The sequence below is a fragment of the Anneissia japonica genome, unplaced genomic scaffold, assembly GCF_011630105.1.
Source record: "Anneissia japonica isolate Jap-2015-1 unplaced genomic scaffold, ASM1163010v1 scaffold287941_len684077_cov200, whole genome shotgun sequence".
NCBI lineage: Eukaryota > Metazoa > Echinodermata > Crinoidea > Comatulida > Comatulidae > Anneissia > Anneissia japonica.
In genome coordinates this window covers 285,901-305,948 of record NW_022713799.1, presented here as the reverse complement: position 1 = coordinate 305,948, position 20,048 = coordinate 285,901, and the positions used below count along the sequence as shown (strand labels likewise).

Sequence of the window (20,048 nt, the reverse complement as noted above, 5' to 3'; positions counted from 1 at the left end):
TGGGGAATTATTTTTTGGAAAAAATAGGGTAGGACTAACGATCGATAGATGGATGATGATGTAGTAAATAATACTACACTTTTTTAAACACTTGGAACACCTCATAATGAAGGTGCGTCCGAAAAATACACTTTATGAAACTGCAAAAACAAAAGCAAGTAATAAAAGACAAAATAGTAACAACCAACCAAATATTATTATTATTTTAATTTAACTGAATGAAATCAGAGGCAATTGGCTGAGTTGTCTTCCATGATGAGTGTTGCAACCCAAATTAAAATCATTTTTAAAAAATACAACATGGACATACATACAAAGTGTATCACGCATATGGCGTCTTTCACGCGCTCTTAGGGACCAAAACACGCATATCCATAAAATATATGTATTTTGTGACCTTTGTAGCCCTCTTCCTACTAAAAATACTTCATCGCAGTAGGCCTACTTAAAGTATGATACCATGTATACTACCTGCAATCATAGTGACACTGTGAATATGTCTTTTTATGAAGTGCTAAAGATCAAGGAAAAATGCAGATTCAGGCCAGGCTGAACGCATTTGCATCTCGCGGGGGACGGATCGATTCCCATACCCATAGGGGCGGAATTTTTAAGTCTCACACCTGCAAATTTGTCTAACTTGGAATCTCTGTGGATAAATAACACATATATTGACATACCTTCTCTCACATCCTTACAAAATACATTTAATATCAAACGATCTGTTGCCGCTTATCATTTAGATTTAAGTTGACGCGAATTGTCATGATATGACGTAAAATGACGCGATATTACATTTAAAAAATCCCCGTGCAAAAAATGGAAGAGTCACACATCCATGCCTACGTCACTGGCTGTTTTGTTATTGTTTGTAAACACGACCTAGCTGAGCAAGTGCTTAGTGCAACGTTGACAATTATTTTGTTTTTTGTCGGTTTCGTAAGTATATGATGTATTCACACAGTGTTATTCATTGGGAATGTTTTATTTTTTAACTTATGTTCTTATATAAAGACTTGCACTATTCTCTAAAAATAAAATGGGTTAATCACCAAAGCATAACACACCGTGACTCCAAGTAAAGAGACTTTCAGTAACTGTCTACAGTACTGTATTTTGGTCCAGGCTCAGGGAGGTGCGGTGCGCTGTATCTTGCATGGAAATATCGAATGGCAGGCTACTCTACAATACCGAGTCAGTGGTGGCGCCAGATGTGCACGACGGAGGGGCGGATGTCAGTCCCTGAAATGGGAGAGGGGTGCGATCTGGTCATGCTTCGCTCAGAATCCCTCTGAAGGCTTCCATGGGACGAGGAATCCCCAGTCCTGGAAGGAAGCTGTGATATAATTTAGGCCCGGTGGGGGGAACTTGTAAACCAACCTTATGGGGGCGTGCAGCAGTCACTCCAAGACATGAGACACTTGCGCTACCTATTTTACTGAAAATTATTAGAGACTTGAACTACCATTTACCAAAATCTATTGTCGGTTGAACTACTATTACAGCCATGTAAATACCAAATTATACTTGTACTGTTCCCGATGGCGAATAAGACCGCGGTTCTGTCTGTTCGTGATCCCTACTGTTCGTGGCTATGTATCAACGGTAGGTTTAGCACGGAGGTTAGCAAAAAGTCTTCGCTAACATCATGTTAAAAATTATGCGACATTGATACCTGGTATTTCCCACACTTGTGCTACCAAGGTTGAAGTCCTCGCAAATATACCCTATACATGCTGAAACTCTTCCATAAATTCCCACGCTTGTGCTACAAAGTCATAAAAAATACCCCGTAAATGCGGCACCTACCGTCTAGAAATATTGAAGCGTGAGCCCCTCCCCAGCAATTTAGGAATTTGAAATTAATTGATATTTTTTTAAGGCGGGCGAAGAACAGATATTGTCTAGAATCGATAATGTCTAACAGTATTTTTTTTTTCTTCCTGACGAATTGTAATAATTCAACCCCACCACAGGTGTAGTATAGAGTAGCTTATACTATACTGTTCATGCGTAAATAAATTGCATACCGACGTTGTTCTCAACAGCACTATATGGGCTACTATTACAATCATGGTGACGACGTTAAATGACATTGCTCCAGACAACAATCCACAATCCAGGCGTTCACAGGGGCCACAACAGCCTAGAATGGTATGAATCTTGATGTTTTATAGTGTTAAATAGTCTTTTCTTTGTTGACAAACATGTCGAACAGTTTTTGATATTGTATGCTTTCGATATCATAATGCATTCAAATTAAAAAATGTTGCAGCTTTTCATTTCATTCAGTAGTGGAACCCCTGGACCCCTTTCCCGCTCACTTACAGTCCTGTTGGTGACACCGCCCTCCCCCTACTATAAACAAAAATATGGCTCTTTATTCCTTCCCTCTGTGTTGGGAAAGTCCTGGTGCCACCATTGATTACTTTGCAAGTATAGTAATAATGATACAGTAATAATAATAGTTCATTCTTACAGTGCATATAACTGAAGTCTCAATACGCTGTATATAAATTTAAATAATACAGAATACGAATATAATCTTAAAGTAATGATATTTAACATATTTTTTCTTTTAGGGAACTGTGCGCCATGATGACCATCGTCAGGGGGAAGGTGAAAATCAGCAGGAAGGCATGATGGGACAGATTTCAATATTTGATACATTAAATCAAAAGCTTTTGGATGGTGGATTTCCAAGATGGAATGCAGGGCCGTATGTGGTGGAACCAATTGTTAGCGTTGGATTCATTCTCGCTGGGTTACTCGCAGGAATTCGTGGAATCATATTTGCAGGAGTGCTTTTTATTGTATGCAAATACAGCGTAGGTGAGGGACTTGGAAGATGGTGGACTTCCCTTGGAGGAGGAGGAACTGGAGGTGGAAGAACTGTTGGTGGGCCTGGTGTAGGAGGAGGAAGAAGAATCTTACGACCAAGATAATAAAATAATGCGATCATGTCAAAGTTTAAGCAGTTTCTTATTACATACAATTCGGTATATTATTGTAATAGAGGGTTCCTATTTGAATAATGATATTTATATGGCACCAATTGCAATCAAGATCAGATGTAAAACAGATCAGAGATGCCACAGGAAAAGAAATGGACCTTAAAGCTGTGACTTAAAGAAAGGTAGAAGCTGGTTGTAAAGGCAAGCAGAATAGGTATTTTGGCATTAGATTTACATATTGACTTTATGATATGAAAATACAGTACTGTAAATGAGAATAACTTCACAATAGCTTGTGGTAAATCTCTAAAGAAATACAATAAACGCAACATAAAGCTAATAAAACTGGCTTTATTCAATATTTTTATAACAACTATTTACTTTCATACAGTAAATTATATCTATTTTTTGCTTTAAAATTGTTAAATTATCTGTCACAAGAAAACATAGGCAGAATCAAGTGTGTTATATAAAGGCCAAATCAGACAGCATTTTACGATGCAGCCCAATGCAATACGTTGTCGCATCGGATCTGTGTGTGTTGACACATATTTCGATTGGTCTGTGTTGAGGGGCCAGTCGGATTGTAGAATATATAATGCAATACAAGCAGTGGGTGTCTTGTGCTGCCAAAATCCAAGTTACTGTACTTAATTTTAAGAGTCAACACTTAAGTAAATCTTTCAAAATACAGCTGAATAATAAAGTGATAAAACTTTGGAAGATAGTGAATAAAAAATTATTTAAAGGGACAGTCGCAATTTCTTTCATCTTATATTTAAAGTTAATTCAAACACCACCCTGCCTATGTGAGGTGTTATCAGTATTCCTTTAATTCAATCTCAACTGATTTTGTTCACCATAACAACTTCATTACCATCCATATAGTTCATGTCATTGAATATTAATGTTACAATATTAACCTAATAATAAATTATGTAAAACTATTGTTTTAAACAACTTTTAACTGATGATTAGAATGTACTTATATTCTACAATGTCTTTGGTATCCAAAACAACTTAAGCACACACAATTCAACAGAAACCTTTTAGATTAATGTTAGAGGTGCAAGGCAAAACATGGTGTATCTAAAAGCTATGTTATTCTGCATAGAATAAATAAACAAGGAAGTCATTTAACTGTAAAAGCACAATTATAATTTGCCGTGCAGATCTGCTTTTTTTCTCTCCTGAATTTCACAAAAAAATTATCTCTGATTAAGGAATTATATACATTATAACCTTGGTATAACCAACATTTATTTATACGTTTTTGTTATAAACTCTCTAAGAACAACAGGCAAATTCTGGATATTTCAATTTTTTTTTAAATTGCAGGACTGATGCAGGCTTATTAGGACTGCTGTTTAACAGGCGAACCATCCCAATGTATATAGGATGTAACTTGAGAATTATATTAGATTAACTCATCATTAAGGCCAAAAAAAATGTTCGTTTGCCTTCCTCACCTGCCCCTAACTCACTGAAAAAATGCAAATAAAAATACTTTACAAATTTAAAAAAATGTGAGTAAATTGATCTTTTTTTGGCCTTTTTAAGCCCTGTCCAGACTATCAAATTTTATTTGACAAAAACATGTGACATGCCCAAATATGTTCATGATCACATCATCACCATATATAGGCACATCATCACTATATAATACAGTATAAAGAAAATTTGATAGTGTAGACAAAGCTTTAGGTATACAGCCCCAAGATTTGTCTCTCGTTGATTAGTCACTGGAACGATATTGCTTTGCACCATCTCCACCATCCCCCCTCCCACAGAGCAGAATATCTGAGAGGGAAGATAACATGATAACTCTAAGTCATTATATGAGTCTTAATATATTATTTAGAAAATATTTCAGATTCAACATATTTTTAATTGCTTTTTTAAGTGGTATAGGCCTGATATTATTTTTGATGTTTACAAAAAATAGCAAGCTAAATTAAATAATATTATTAAACATCTTATTATGGGATTTAATACCTCCTTGGTGATCTACTCATGGACTTGCTGACTCTACTTTTTTTTTTCACGCATACATACAGCTACAGTAAGTACTCACAGGACTATACTGTGCGAATATCATCTTAAAACTAAAAACTCTTATTTAAACTATATTTAATGCACCATATAAAGTTTCCAACTTAAGGCAACTTTATAGTCAATATATAACATAAATGTTATCGTCTAATATATAACATGTTGCACTAAATTCTCTGGATTCAAAATCTAGTAGTTTAGGAAAACGCATATTTACACTCTGTTCAAGGTATCATAAAATATATCTAAATATTTTGTTTATTTTTACGCAAATTGCTGTTATTTGTCAATCAAGGTTTAAGTCTAGTTCACTAGGAAACATTAAAGCACAATTTTACATTTAAACAGGAATGGAGTTAATACTTTATATTACTGCAATTATATATCCGCAGACTAATCATCAGCACATAGAATACGTACAAGTTTATCCAATCGTTGGAATGCATATACTTCAGTAGTGAAGAGCACTTGGATGTTTTCTGCTACTGCCAGGCCTGGAAAAAAATGTGTGTGCCTCCGACAATGAAAATTGTTTGATAAAATTTCTCTCCAGCATCAAATGTTAAATGTACACTATATAGCCCAACAGTTTATTTTTTAAAATTTTTTCCCTCAAAAATGCCTCCGGGACATTTGTGATACCTCCGACACTTTTTCTAGCCCTAGCTACTGCTCCACGGCTATATTCTATATATAGCTTGTGACATGGGTTATCATTGATAATTTATCATAGCAGAAGTGACAAGGTCGTGTCCAGGCCTAAGACCAAAGAAAATACTCTGCTGGAATTGACGAAGGTAGTTTATCTCAGCTGGCAGAGTGTAGTAACAGTAATCAAAATGCTGAAAATATATTTTGGCAACACCACAAAAGTCGTTCCTATACTATACTTTACTCCACTACACTGGGTACTGTAGTATATTTAGCCAAGTAGACGAATATACCGCTGCTCTGTGTTTCTCCCATGTGATGACTCTCATCAGACTGAGTGGATTATTTCTGAAAATGATCTGTCATGCTTGCCTCGTCATGTTTCTGTCAATGTGAAATCGAATTACCACAGTGTCTGCCCATCTTTACTTACTTCTCATGTAATCGGCCATGAAACAAGATACAGTATACCATTTTAAAAATAATCACATACACTGAATAGCGTCAGTGGACGACTCTTGATAAAGTGTGCCCAGCTCTACTACCTTCTCACATACTTGGCCATGATACAAGATTTACATGATTTTAAAAACAATCACGTTAAATTGTGATTACCGGACTAGCCCTATTACTCCATGAGCTACAACTGCAAAATTGAAAATTAATTTCAATTAGCACAATTAGCAAATATTTCTATAAGCAAAATCACTATTTGTACTAAAGCTACTGAAATCCTTTGGGTTATGTGCACTGGTTTTTTGACCGTGTTAGTGTACAATATGACGCCGCAAACCGAGAAAATCTCTGGCTGCATTGGAAGCTATCAATGTTTTGCTTGGCAAGCTCTGCTAATCTTTCATCTGTTGACGTTGTACTCCCGACTGGTTCCCTAATATCCGATGTATGAGACAATACGTCAGTCTTATCGCCTACCAGTATTCCACCCTATTTAACAAATCAGATAAATATATTAAGTTAAAATAATAATTGCTAAAACATTAGCTAATAAAAAATGAAAAGAAAACCCATATATTACAAAGAAAAAATATGTATGAGGTGACACGTTGGTCTTATCGTCTAGCAGTAGTCCACTCCATTCAACGAATCACATGAATATATTAAGTTAAAATAATAATTGCTAAAACATTAGCAAAAAAAAAATTTAAACAAAATCTATTAATTATGAAGAAAAAGATGTATGAGATGACACATCGATCTTATTGTCTACCAGTAGTCCACTCTATTTAACAAACCACATGAATATATTAAGTAAGTAAAAATAATAATTGCTACAACATTAGCAAATAAAGAATTTAAACAAAAGCCATTAAATGAAGAAAGAGATATGAAAATGAATGATTAAATGTCATCAATACAACTGTGAAGTGTGCAGGAATACTTTTTATAAGGTTGTGTACATTGGTCATAACGTGAAAGGGCTATGCTCACTATGTACATGTTTCCATGCAGAGTTCACTCCATTATTTTTATTATTATCACTGTCATTGATATTATTGTTGTTACTATTATCATTATTAATATTTTTGCAGTAAAACAGTTGTTCAAGTGATTACTATGGTAGCTGACACATGTACAGGGAAGATTTCCTTTTGTTAGCTATCATCTCATGTGAGGCAAATAAAACTATGAATTATGAAATTCAATAGGTTAAAATTAAAAATGCAAATTTAGAAAAACCTTTTGCTGGTAACTAAGACAAATACAGTAAGTTTGAGAAGTTTTACAACAGCAATTGGATCAATCAATCAATCAATGGATTTACAATCAAGTGATGAGTATTATTATGTGGAGACACCACCACCCACTGTTTGTTTTGATATTACACCCAACAGCTTTGGTGACTAATTTGGTGTACAATAACATTTTAGATAATATTGTAAGATTGAGACAACACGTGGCTATTATAAAATGAAAAGTTATGCACCCTCTATTGCATAAACATGCGATGAAACACTGAGTGGTAAATCAATTTGAAGCACTAAATTCTATTAACAAGAAAAACAATATGCATTAAAAAAGGACAAGAGTGCTGAAGCACACCTCAACCCCATCCCCCACCCACTGCCCACCCCATAAATGGTTCACTGCTAGAGGTTAAGTGGATATTGGACACATTATATTTAAGAACGTTGTTGTCCTCCAGGTCGTTAATAACATATGAAAATATAACGCTTCAAATCATGAAATAATTGAATGATAAAGTGAAGTATGATAACTGGATGAAATATGCAAAACAAAAGTCCAAAAAGACCAAAAAATTAATAAAAATAACATGCCAAAATTAGCCAAAAATTGTAAATAAACCAAGAACTATAAATACATTCAATATAATACAGAAAATAAAGGAATTTAGTGCTAAATGAATTCTGAATATGTTTGAACAGGTTATAGTTATATTCAATCCATCAGTATTTCCAAATGGATTTCCACATGTTGATTATAACAATTTATTATTTTTAATTTGTATCACAATATGTATTCAGTATTCTAAAAAGCACAATAACTAAGTATAAAACATACCCCAAACAAGCCATTATAATTCAATATTTTGATTGTTATTTAGATCATCACCAGGAATATTATAGCACAATATTTATGTCTATATTTATTAGCTATTTTAATTAGTAGCACTACAGTTATTATAATATTGAATTTCATTCATGTTAAGCTAAGAAAATAAGAGTTATATTTATTATTCCAATCATTAGCACTATATTTACTTATTGGTTTTAATTAGTAGTACTACAGTATATATATTTATTTATTTACTTTATTAGTTTAATCAGTAGACTATAATATTCTAATCATTAGCACTATATTTACTTATTAATTTTAATTACTAGTACCATATTTATTTATTCATATCTTTATCACTTTAATTAGTAGCACTCCTTTGATATTTTAGAGTAAATTATGTTGGGTTTTGTTTGTTTTTTTTTAATTTAGGCATTCTAAATTAAATTGAAGCAATTCACATTTATTTATTTATTTATCATATTTTTTAAAATTATCATTTTGATAATTAAGAAAAACCCAGAATAAATGAATGCAAGAATGACCTCAATATAAATGAAAATACACATGATATTTCAGCCAATGACAGGGTTGGAAAGCTCAGGATTCTCTCAATAAAGATACAACTAATAGGATGAATGCAGGTTTACTGCCACTACCACAAAACAAAGGAATTTAATAACAAAATTCATTCAAGATAAAAGTTGAAAATTAATGAAGAAAGAAAAACTGGAGATGAAAAGCAAGGGAGACAAAGCTTGACGCGAGAATATGTTCATCCTCGTCATCTACTTACAGGTGTAGACATCCGGACTGCATTCAGTGACGTAGTAGTCATAGTTACTACAGCTAGAAGGAGACCACATGCAACATGAATATGAATACAATATGGTAAAACAAATACACTCAACACACACACACCCCCCCCCCACACACACCCACACACAGGCCTGCACTGGGTCACACCGGCCTGTGTACATCATATGAACACACACAGGCCTGCACACTCACACACTTGCCTGTACACACCTACACACACCCTTACAGGATGTATGATTACATAAACACGCACAAACACCAGCCTGCAATCTAACACGCACATGCATTTTACCGTTTACCGATAATTTGGCTTTATTCAAAAAAACCTTTTGTGAATAATAATTAATAATATAAATGCATAACTAAGTTCTACGCTACTAAATATTTATTTTTAAAATGATGTGTTTTTAAAATATTAAGAGAAGAATAATACTGAGGTGCTCAGCAAAAATAAAGGCTGTCTTGAAAATGTGTAGATAAAAATACATAAGGCCCTGTCCAGACTATCAAATTCAATTTGACAAAAAACTGTGGTATGCTGATTATGCAGTCATAATGTGCCTATGTTCATGATGTGATGTCATCATGACCATATTTAGGCATGTCACATGATTTTGTCAAAAAAAAAATTGATAGTCTGGACAGGGTTTAATAGAAATACAAAGACATACAAGCACAAATTCACAATACTTATTGTTTACCTTTCCTCCACTGTTGGCATTTAAACAAACATAAAATATATCAAAAATAAGACATTAAATTCTATGACAGAAATATCTCTGCGATGACCTATACTTCAAGTTGTATTTTGAGGCTTAAGGTGCATTCACACAAAATCCAAATTACTGGATCGAAAAGCCTAACGAACCAATCAGGAAATCGAACCAGTGTCTAAGAATTAAGGGCGTTTTGTTCAGTACATAATATTATACCATTCACAGTCCAAAAGACATGGGGATAACATACCGATTCAATATATATTTACTTGAACACCATTCATGATGAGGCTCAAGTAAAGTACAAAATATAATAAATCAATATAGCAACAATGAGACTTCAGAAATATGCATGGTATTATATTTGTAATGCAGTTGACTTCAGACATAACAAAAACTGATTTTAACCCACAGACACTCAGATTTGAAGGGAAGAATAATAACCACAAGGCTACAAGCTCTACTCTAAAACGCATATTAAAAAATAATAACCAAATATTTTCCAGTAGTTATCATCAATTATTTAATTATTGCTACATTTAATCTCTGTTAATTTACATAAGCCTGGTTCTCACGAGAGCCCTAGTATCCGGATCGGGAGCTAACCATTAGCGCTAACCTTTAGCAACTGCGTGAGAACGCCCGATCGGTTAGCGCCAACCGTTAGCGGTATCCAGATACCGCTAACGGTTAACAAGCGCTATCGGTTAGCAAGTTGAGCGCGATCCTATCATCAACCAATCACATGTACGCGTTTACAATTTACAGTTTCTTATTGGCCAGTGATTCGATCATCATATTCTTGGTATCCGGGTCGGGATCTTGGTCGTATGGACGCACGGCAGCTAACGGTTAGCAGGATCCGGAACCCGCTAACCGTTAGCTGCCGTGTGAGAACATAGCCATACTTACTTTGTGCATTGGACGGTAATGTTTGGGTTCTTCTGATAGGTCGATTACTTGACTTGTAAGTTGGCTGCTGTAATTATTGTAAGAAAACTAAAAGTTATTGTTGATAAATAGACCTTTTCATAAAGGCTGATTTTATTAAAAACCAGCACATCCAGTAGATGAGTGGATTATTCCATTTTTTTATGATCCCACACTACGTAAGCAAGATGATACACACTAGCTACGTAGTGACTCGATAAGAACTGAATTTTTACTGTATGTTATTTCTTTTGTATTTATGATTTGATTTAACTTAACTTTTAGCAATCAGAGTAAAATACAAAAACATTGAATACAAAACAACATATAAACAAATACAATTGAAAAATCTGAAAACAAGGAATAGCCCAAAAAGGTTTCAAAGAAACATATTTCCATTGGAATCCTGCAAACGAAACATTTAATTGATTAAATGAATAAAATGAAAATGCAATCTACAATTAAAAAGAATAACATTTGCTAAAATTTAAAAGGGAGTGTTTACAATTTTAAAATTTTAAGACAATATTAAAAGATCTACAATTAAAACTCATTAAAAATAGACTTTTGGCCAATTAAAATTCATCTGGAAGAAAATTCACTTTGATAAAAACGAAGACCACAGAACAACAGACTTGGCAACATTAGAAAAATACTGAACTCCTATACATTCCAGAAGTGATCTTTGAGGGACTTTTTAAATGAGTTTAATGATGTGGCCTTAATTATTTTGCCTAAAATTAAATTTAAAAAATCTACTACTGAAAAATAAATTTTATTATTTTTACCTCTTGGGAGTAATCACATGCTGGTCTTGATGGCGGTCTGTACAGATCTTGACCAGTATAGTGACCACCTCTTTCCGTTTGAATTCCATTTACTTGTTGGTTTTCAAATATGCTGATCTTATCTTTTACAGATTGTCGTCGTCCAGTGTAGCCGTCAAGTAATTCCTCACTGTGGGTTCTCTGTAGTCTAGATGAGGGAGGCCTCTCTAATGGGGCTGTTGCTGCGCTAGCATACTGAGGCATATCTCTGCCCTTGATGTGTGACTCGGCCCGATAGAGGTTATGAGGCTGGGTATATTTTACCTCTACTTGTGAAATATCATTCAATTTAGTAACCTCTGATCGCAGATCTCTACTGTACTGTGGGTAATTACTTTGAGCTGGCTGACTATATATACCTTGCAACTTTGTTGATGTTGAAATATATTGTTTAGGAATTTTGGGATACATAGGGGCTGCATAGGTACCAGTGTTACTCTGCCTATACCTGTTGAGTGGTTCGGTGGTTGGGAATCTTTCTGAGCCTTGGGTTTGAGTTGAATTTTGGAATGTCGTACTATGTGGTACAACACTTGCCAAGTTCATCTTCTGGAACTGACCGCTAAGCTGACCATCATAGGGCAAAGAACTTCTGTTTAAATGAAAATAACAGAAAGGTGTCATATTGAAGTTTACTGACCTAGTACTACAAGATAATAGTTTCTTTTACTACATAGATATAATATCTATTATATACCGCATACATAGATTCCAGCCATGTGATTGGTTAAAAAGCAGGTAATAACTTCAACCATCACACCTATGACATAGGTTGAATGATAGTTCATAAATTCCTGTGGAAAAAATACTACCATGTTAAATAATAGTACTTTTTTGTCCTATCACGATGTAATCTCTAGGCCCCACTTACAAAGTGGCTGTTTAATTTATGACACATGCGGACGACCCATGACACGTGCATGGCTGATCATGGTTGAGCGAGTAGGTCTACTTGGTGGGTACTTTTTTTCACTTCTTTTTTCAGGCCTTGTAGAATCTATGTATGAGGTATATAAAGCAAATATTGACTGCTCTAGATTCAGGGGATGGTGAAATCTATAGCCCATCGGAGATGTGGGGACCGTAGCCTGCCATCTACCTGAAGGCCATAGGCTACGGCCTTCACATCACCTAGGAGCAATAAATTTCACCATTCCCCTCATGAACAATCAATATCATTATACTATTTTACTACCAATTGTTCTGCGATAATCAGTGCTGTAGGAATAGAAATATAAATTTGAAAAAACAATGGCAAAACTGCCTATAAACAAAAAAAAATCGAAGGAGACAAATAAGAGAATGAGTAGGATAAAATTGAGAAGACAAAGTGGGAGGAGACAAATAGAAGACACCAAGAAGAAGGACACCAAGAAGAAGGACACTAAGAAGGAGGACACCAAAGTACGAGACCAACATGTAAAATTGAATGTACTTGACTTACAAATCCTCATCTGCATTGCTTGACTGACTAGAGTCCTGTCGCTGTAGCATTTGTAAACGGCTATGTAGGCTCCGAGAGCGTGAAACAGTTGACTGATACATATCCTCCAGTAAAACCCTGGTCTGAGAGTCTATCTCAGAATATTTCAACGCCTGTTTTATGTTCACTGGAAGAAAAATATTATCAATGATAATTATATTATTGATTAACCCAAAATGAATTATTCAACAGTAAAACCCTGATCTGAGAGTCTATCTCAGAATATTTCAATGCCTGTTTTATGTTCACTGGAAGAAAAATATTATCAATGATAATTATATTATTGATTAACCCAAAATGAATTATCCAACAGTAAAACCCTGATCTGAGAGTCTATCTCAGAATATTTCAAGGCCTGTATTATGTTCACTGGAAGAAAAATATTATCAATGATAATTATATTATTGATTAACCCAAAATGAATTATTCAACAGTAAAACCCTGATCTGAGAGTCTATCTCAGAATATTTCAATGCCTGTTTTATGTTCACTGGAAGAAAAATATTATCAATGATAATTATATTATTGATTAACCCAAAATGAATTATTCAACAGTAAAACCCTGATCTGAAAGTCTATCACAGAATATTTCAATGCCTGTTTTATGTTCACTGGAAGAAAAATATTATCAATAATAATTATATTATTGATTAACCCAAAATGAATTATTCAACAGTAGATTTATCTATTGTTACCTGTGCACACAATTTTAAATGAACTATCTTTGTATGTTAAAAATATTAATAAGTATTTGTAAGTATTTTATTAATAAACCAAAATGGAGCATACAGTATTTAGATATGAAGCTAACCTGTGTTGTGACTTCATATAATGGTTATTTTTATATTTCTAATATGTAATGTATTTTTTCTCATTACACTACAAAGAGGGTCCCAAATATCACAATCTATGGGTCACCTTTCCATAAATACATAGATACATATTAGTAAAATTCATTCATTGAGAAGTTGGTAATACAGTACAGTAATCATATTTAAATATTACTAGCTTTAATAAATGTATTTTTTAAAACAAATTAAAATATATATTTAATAGGCTAATTGAAATGCTTAATATTAAGAAAATGGGTTTACTGTTACCCTCATTGATATCTACTTGTGCAGCCCTATCAATCTTATAGTATTTATTAATAGGAATGACATAATGAGACACTAGATTACATACATATTGAATTTGTTATCATAGAGAGTGCAGAAGCAAGATCGTCACTATCCTCAGCTATTCTGGATTTTCTAATCAACTTGTCAGCTTCATCGAATAAGTCTCCCAAAGACTCTGTAAGAAATAAAATCAGTTTAGTCAGAAACCAGCTAAGGTTAAATAAAGGCTCTAAATTCAAGATTTATTTATCAATAAATAAATAAATACATCAACATATCATTCAGATTTTCATTCTTACCAATTCTACAACACAGTTTGGCTCACTGGTGCATTATTAAATATATCATTTTATTGCAATAGAAAATAATGATTAAAAATAACAAAAGAAAGAATATCTACATATTTAAAAAGTCAGTATTATCACAAAGTGTACTGTAACCCCTCCTTTGGGATGCCCCTATTAAAGGCACACATCATTAATGTGACACTTAAATGTCTCAACCGAAAGACAGTGCACTATTTTAACTTGTATTTCGGCGTTCCAGCTGAAACACAAGGAGAGACAACGATGGAATTGAACTGAGGAACCTAGAGATCTCCACAGTTCAGCGCACACACAGTGGCTACCACCAGATTAGCCGACTGACCTAAACTGCTCTCTCAATTGATTTTTGATCCCGAAGTGGTCACCTATATAGGGGTTCTACTGTATTTCTGAAGAAGCACATTTATATAAAGTATTTCATTTTAAATTTATCCAATCATTTTTCGAAAAGAAAATGTTACAATTAAATGTCATGTGGTAGGATAAATATGAGGAAAATACACATCAAATTAAAATACACAAACTTACGATGTGTAGGAGTGTGTGTATCCCTGCTCTCTCTCTTGTCAACATTCTCATAAGTTGTCCTTGAGTGTTGTTGGTGAGTCTCAGTTCTGCTATTAGAAGAACCATTAGACGGCAGATAATCAGCTAGCATGTCAATTGAGTAGATACTGCCGGAGCTTGTGCTGTTACGATCTCCACTACGATACCCTGAATCACGTCCAAGAGAACCAACCTCTAGAGCATCTGCCTTAGAAATCGTTGGCTGTGTTATTCCTGTATAATATAGGTTTGTTTGCTGGAACTGATCAAGCACTACTGGTGTCAATGTAGCACTTACAGGTTGTGGCTCTTGGATAAATCTTTGTGCTCTGTCGTAGTAATCCGACCTTTGAGCTATTGGGTGGTTCCCTTTGACTACCATATCTGAGACATGATCCCCTTTCATGGGAGCATTCTGTGAACACGAGCTCTGACGTTTACGTGGTAGGGTAAGAAATCCGTTTTGGATATTATATCCACTTGCTGATGTGGTTCTATTTGTATTATGTGGTATTGTTGGAGCTGGCTTGTAAATAGCCATTTTATTACTAGGTAGCCTAGTATTTAACTGGACACCTTGCACAGGTCTTTCATAAGTCATAGAACTTGAGTAACTTGTATTCAATTCCGGTTTATCCACATGTAAATCAGGCTGGCTTCCAAATTGTGATTTCAATTGAGGATCCCACTGACTGCCCTTGAGGGATCCACTGTAACCATTGTCATTTATAGGATCCTCTTTTGACATCTGTGCCAATTTCTCTGACAAATCTGGAACGCTCAAGGACGACACAAGAGATCTTCGAATGTCTGTTGGATTCTCTGTCCAATTGCTAGATTGATTTGAGTCAACAGTGAAACTTTCAAGATTCGTTGGTGTTTGCATTCTATATGAAGAGAACTTATCCTGTGTATGAGCCTTCCTTACAGTTTGAGACCTGCTCCCATTGATTGACCGTTGAACTCCACAATTATAATCAGTCCTGTAGCTTGCTTGTGAGCTAACAGGCTCTGATTTATTCATTGCACGTTGAGGTCTTCCTATTTCAGATACATTTGTATTTCTAGCGGATCCTGCAAGCTCTGGTTTTGGTGCAGATGTGCTGTAAGAGTTTACTGTGCTTGTCCCAATGGCATACTGAAAACTTGGCTGTCTTTTGGGCTTTAAACCCAAGGTACTGGTGCTTAGAGTTCTTTGAGGCGCTGTAGATACTGATTGAGAATTTGTATTGTCCGACCACATCAGTTGGTCATCATACTCACCACTTGTCCTCGGACTGTCACCCAACTTTTTAGACATCTTCTCTTCCTGTGTAAAATCAATTAAATCCCGACTAGCTGGAAATTTAGGCAAATGCATGTTGGAAGGTTGATGATTTTCAGTTCTTAAAATTGGCACCATTTCATCTGCTATATCTCGGTGCTGGTCTCGTACCTTCTTCTGTTTAGCGTACTCGTCCAGCCGTTTTCTCTCTTCATTAATGTAACTATCACAGAAATTGGTTGTTCCTCCTGTTGAAATAATTTTCCTCACATCTTTCCCAATTTCAACAACCCCAAAATTTTGGTTGCTGGCTGTGGTTCTTGATGTTCTTCTATTGTAACCTCCAACAGCATCAACTGATTCTACTTGAGGTTTGAACTCTGGTATGGGTTGAATTTCACGGAACATATCTGATGAACTTGATCGTGCTGGTTTAGGAGGTCTGCTGTCATTAATTGATGGTGTTTTACAAGTGTGATCAGCTGGGGGTTTGTAGATGACTGTATTGGTGGAATCGAAAGAAGTAAAACTCTTGTAACTCTGTGTACTTGTTGAGCTACAAGTACTATTGTAATGGTTGTGGTTGATTGACAGTGGGCTGACCCCAGCTGAAAAGACTTCTGGTTCATGTTGCTCTGAAGTGTCAGTATCAGAAATTCCTGTAAATCAACAAAACAAATTAACTTTCTATATTTCTGCAGTTCAAGGTTATTTCTCACTTCCAAAACTTGCATGCCTATTAAAATCTAAATCAAAAGTTGAACTGTATAGGCCTATATAAATATTTATCTCTGGTGTTAGAAACAAGATCCTACACTGTGTCACCTGTGACTTTTAGCTATAGTACAAAAACAACATACTTTTTTAATCTACAGATTTCCACAAAAAACATCATTATTTGCTAATTATTATTGTCATCATTATTATCAATATGTTATGGTTTATTAAATGATGTAATTACACTTATAAAATATAAGTAGTTTACCATCTGAGTCTGGAGGTCCATTGACAAGAAAGGTGTTTTTTGGTGCCGTGTCCATTGAGACCGCTTGACCATTAGGATCGGCAAAGATCAGGAGGAGTGGCTGGTAGTGACCCTTGCGACAACGTTCAACGACATCACGCCAGTTAGGTCCAACCTATTATTAAGGAGTATATAGGGTATTGTAAAAAATTAAAATAATAAAAAGCTCTCTCTTTTCACAGGCCCATAACCAGCATTATACAAGGGAGAGGGGAGGGGTGTTAGAATACAATATTGTAATTATCTTACAAAAGCAATTTTGAATGTAAAGGAAAGAGGGGGGGGGGGGAATGGGCATTAAGGCTGTGTTCCATAGGTGACTGTTACAATGACTGAGTAATAAATGGAAAACAGACAGTCTAATGCCCGTATTCTTAAAACAAACTTTAGTCGAACTTCGAACTAGAACTTCATTTAGTGCTAGTTGCATATTTAACTTCAATTTGTATTCACAAACAATGTAGTCAAAGTTTTAACTACGACTAAATAAAGTCCTAGTTTTAGTTCAACTGAAGACGACTGGCAAGCCACGACTATCAAACTAACCAATGAAAAGGGCTAACTTTTATAACAGACGAAATTTTAGAGATCCGGTAACGCGGATGAATATTAACCTGCCGTCTGTGGTTCAAAAATGTATTTCCTCATAATTCATAATAGACCATCATTCCCTTCATTAATTTTCTATAATAACAACTATATTAGTTGTTAAAATATTACAATAGAGAATTTGAACAGACACTGAAAATTTGCTTTCTTTGGAGAACTATTATAGTTGAGCCCGAGCGAGGGCGGCGTCATCTTTGTTGTTGTTATTGTAAAGCTACGTGATCGCAACGCGAGGGGATTTCGTGCAAATCAGGAACTATCGCATGTGGCCAGAAAAACATGTTAATTTCTCCTTTCGGAAGCTAAACTTGGTGTCTCTTTTGTTTAACACACCGAAGATATATCAAACCTGCGTATATAATCGTTTTTATTCGTTTCACTTTATCGTGAGTTACAAAAAACACGTTTTTAGTGGGGTAAATATTTCAAGTCGGCGATTTAGCCTGACACTAGGCTGACTAAAAAATCGGCCTGCGGAGGTATCATTTTAGTTGAGGTTCACGTCATTTAGTCGTAATGCTAGTCCGTTCGTTCGTTTTAAGAATACGAAATGACGTAATTTTAAAGTTTTAGCTCAAACTACGACTAAAGTTCATTTTAAGAATACCGGGGTTAATTACTATAAGACTGACATATCAGAAGTTATGATGAATGGATGAAGTTGTAAATCTTAAACAACTTACTGTTTTTACAGTAGCATCATCAAAATATATCCACATCCTAAATCGAGTGTTGTAGAAGAAAGTTGAATAATGCTTGCCATAGTAGGTGACCACACCTACGAGGATGAAATTTGTCATTCTTGTTTTATCATCCAGTACTTTAGAGAAAATCTTTTGAAAAATAAATAGATCAAATTAGTTGAAGATTTTTACAGATAAGGCCATTCAGAAAAATGGCAATATGAAGGATTTAAAAAAAAAAATTATTTAGTAGAAGGGAGGATATATTAATTTATCCTAATTTTTCGATTAACGTACATGAAACAAATGTTTTTTGTTTTTTTATTTTGGTGTACCTTGTAGTTTCTACTTCCATAAGAATAAATATATAGATCAAATTAGTTAAAATTTTGACTGATAAGGCCATTCAGAAAAAATAGCAATATGAAAGATATTTTTTTTCAAATAATTGTTTAGTAAAAAGGGAGGATATGTGGCAAAGACAAGCCAAACCAGTCACTCGTCGCAAATCGTGTTTCAAAGAAAATAGCCAAAACATGCTGGAATGTCAAATTTTAAAAAATCTATTTTATTGCACTAAACTAACCTCTATATATCTATACATCATTCTATGCTATTATTTTCCCCATTTTCAATGTTAAAACAATACTTTTTAAGGATTTGAAGAGAGTTTCTACATGAGAAATGCCTGAAATCATAAACTTTGAATGCTGATTTCTCATATATTGTTCTTTAAACAGCTGTATGTTTAAATGTTTGTAACTTCATAAGGAAATGTCCGATTTGAATGATTTTTTACCATTTTATAGCTATTATTTTACTCTCTAACACTCTATTAATAACTCAAAAATTGATTTTTGCGATGAGTGACTGGTTTGGCTTGTCTTTGCAACATTTAATAATTTATCCTAATTTTTCGATTAACATCCATTTTTTGTGGTGTCCCTAGTTGGATGTTGGGGACTTGACTTTACTGGGGCATTAAATTGACATTTTATAACAGGCACTTTGCTCACCTATGCTTTAAGCTATGCTGCCCTCTATCATGTAATATTAAGGACCAATATGCAAATGTACTTACATCTTTAAGCAATAATGTGGTTCCAAGGCACTTGATCACATCCATGATATGGTCTACACTTGGTCTATCCGTATCCCATACAAGACCAATACTTACTGTAACATTAAATGAATACTAATCAATAAACAAGTATAGTATTAGATATTAAATACATAATGTTTCTACCACTACATGAGAGTTGTTACAACAGAGATATTGACAATAATTATGAAAATGATATTTTAACAATAATATTAGCATCTTGAATTCACCTGAGATTAATATTCTTATTCATGATCACAATAAAAATGATACAAATATTATTACTCACCAACTTCCGGACTATTTGTTACTATTCGTTGTATTTGAATTTTCTTTCCACAGTTACTCTGTAAAAGTAAAATTACTTATTTATAAGGGAGTTATATCTATAAACATCTAAAAAAAA

General features: G+C 34.4%; 2 protein-coding genes across 5 annotated transcripts in view; one reads left to right on the top strand and one right to left on the bottom strand.

The window, feature by feature from the left end:
- The first annotated feature begins 867 nt into the window (after positions 1-867).
- Positions 868-3,532, top strand: LOC117108765 (protein FAM241B-like). The gene is made up of 3 exons (XM_033250913.1): positions 868-939; positions 2,049-2,154; positions 2,583-3,532. Exons 2-3 carry the CDS (start codon positions 2,074-2,076, stop codon positions 2,943-2,945), a joined length of 444 nt encoding a protein of 147 aa, XP_033106804.1. The 5' UTR covers positions 868-939; positions 2,049-2,073; the 3' UTR covers positions 2,946-3,532.
- A 222-nt stretch (positions 3,533-3,754) lies between these two features.
- Positions 3,755-20,048, bottom strand: part of LOC117108762 — a 34,482-nt gene continuing 18,188 nt past the window's right edge. The window contains exons 7-18 of one of the 4 annotated variants that reach the window (XM_033250907.1): positions 19,932-19,989; positions 19,622-19,716; positions 18,541-18,690; positions 17,210-17,363; positions 14,943-16,883; positions 14,153-14,263; positions 12,929-13,094; positions 11,446-12,076; positions 10,640-10,706; positions 9,713-9,722; positions 8,989-9,041; positions 6,436-6,602 (exon numbers count right to left, since the gene is read on the bottom strand). In XM_033250907.1, the coding sequence (XP_033106798.1) occupies positions 6,580-6,602; positions 8,989-9,041; positions 9,713-9,722; positions 10,640-10,706; positions 11,446-12,076; positions 12,929-13,094; positions 14,153-14,263; positions 14,943-16,883; positions 17,210-17,363; positions 18,541-18,690; positions 19,622-19,716; positions 19,932-19,989 (3,459 nt within the window). In that variant the 3' untranslated portion in view covers positions 6,436-6,579. Of the gene's footprint in view, positions 6,603-8,988; positions 9,042-9,712; positions 9,723-10,639; positions 10,707-11,445; positions 12,077-12,928; positions 13,095-14,152; positions 14,264-14,942; positions 16,884-17,209; positions 17,364-18,540; positions 18,691-19,621; positions 19,717-19,931; positions 19,990-20,048 lie in introns of all 4 variants that reach the window. The other 3 variants (XM_033250906.1, XM_033250908.1, XM_033250909.1) reach the window with 3 other exon arrangements.

Excerpts from the sequence above, each read along its gene's own strand:
- LOC117108765 (XM_033250913.1), top strand. The coding sequence starts at position 2,074 with ATGGTGACGACGTTAAATGACATTGCTCCAGACAACAATCCACAATCC. Across the intron at positions 2,155-2,582 it reads GGCCACAACAGCCTAGAATG|GGAACTGTGCGCCATGATGA; the intron begins GTATGAATCTTG and ends TTTTTCTTTTAG.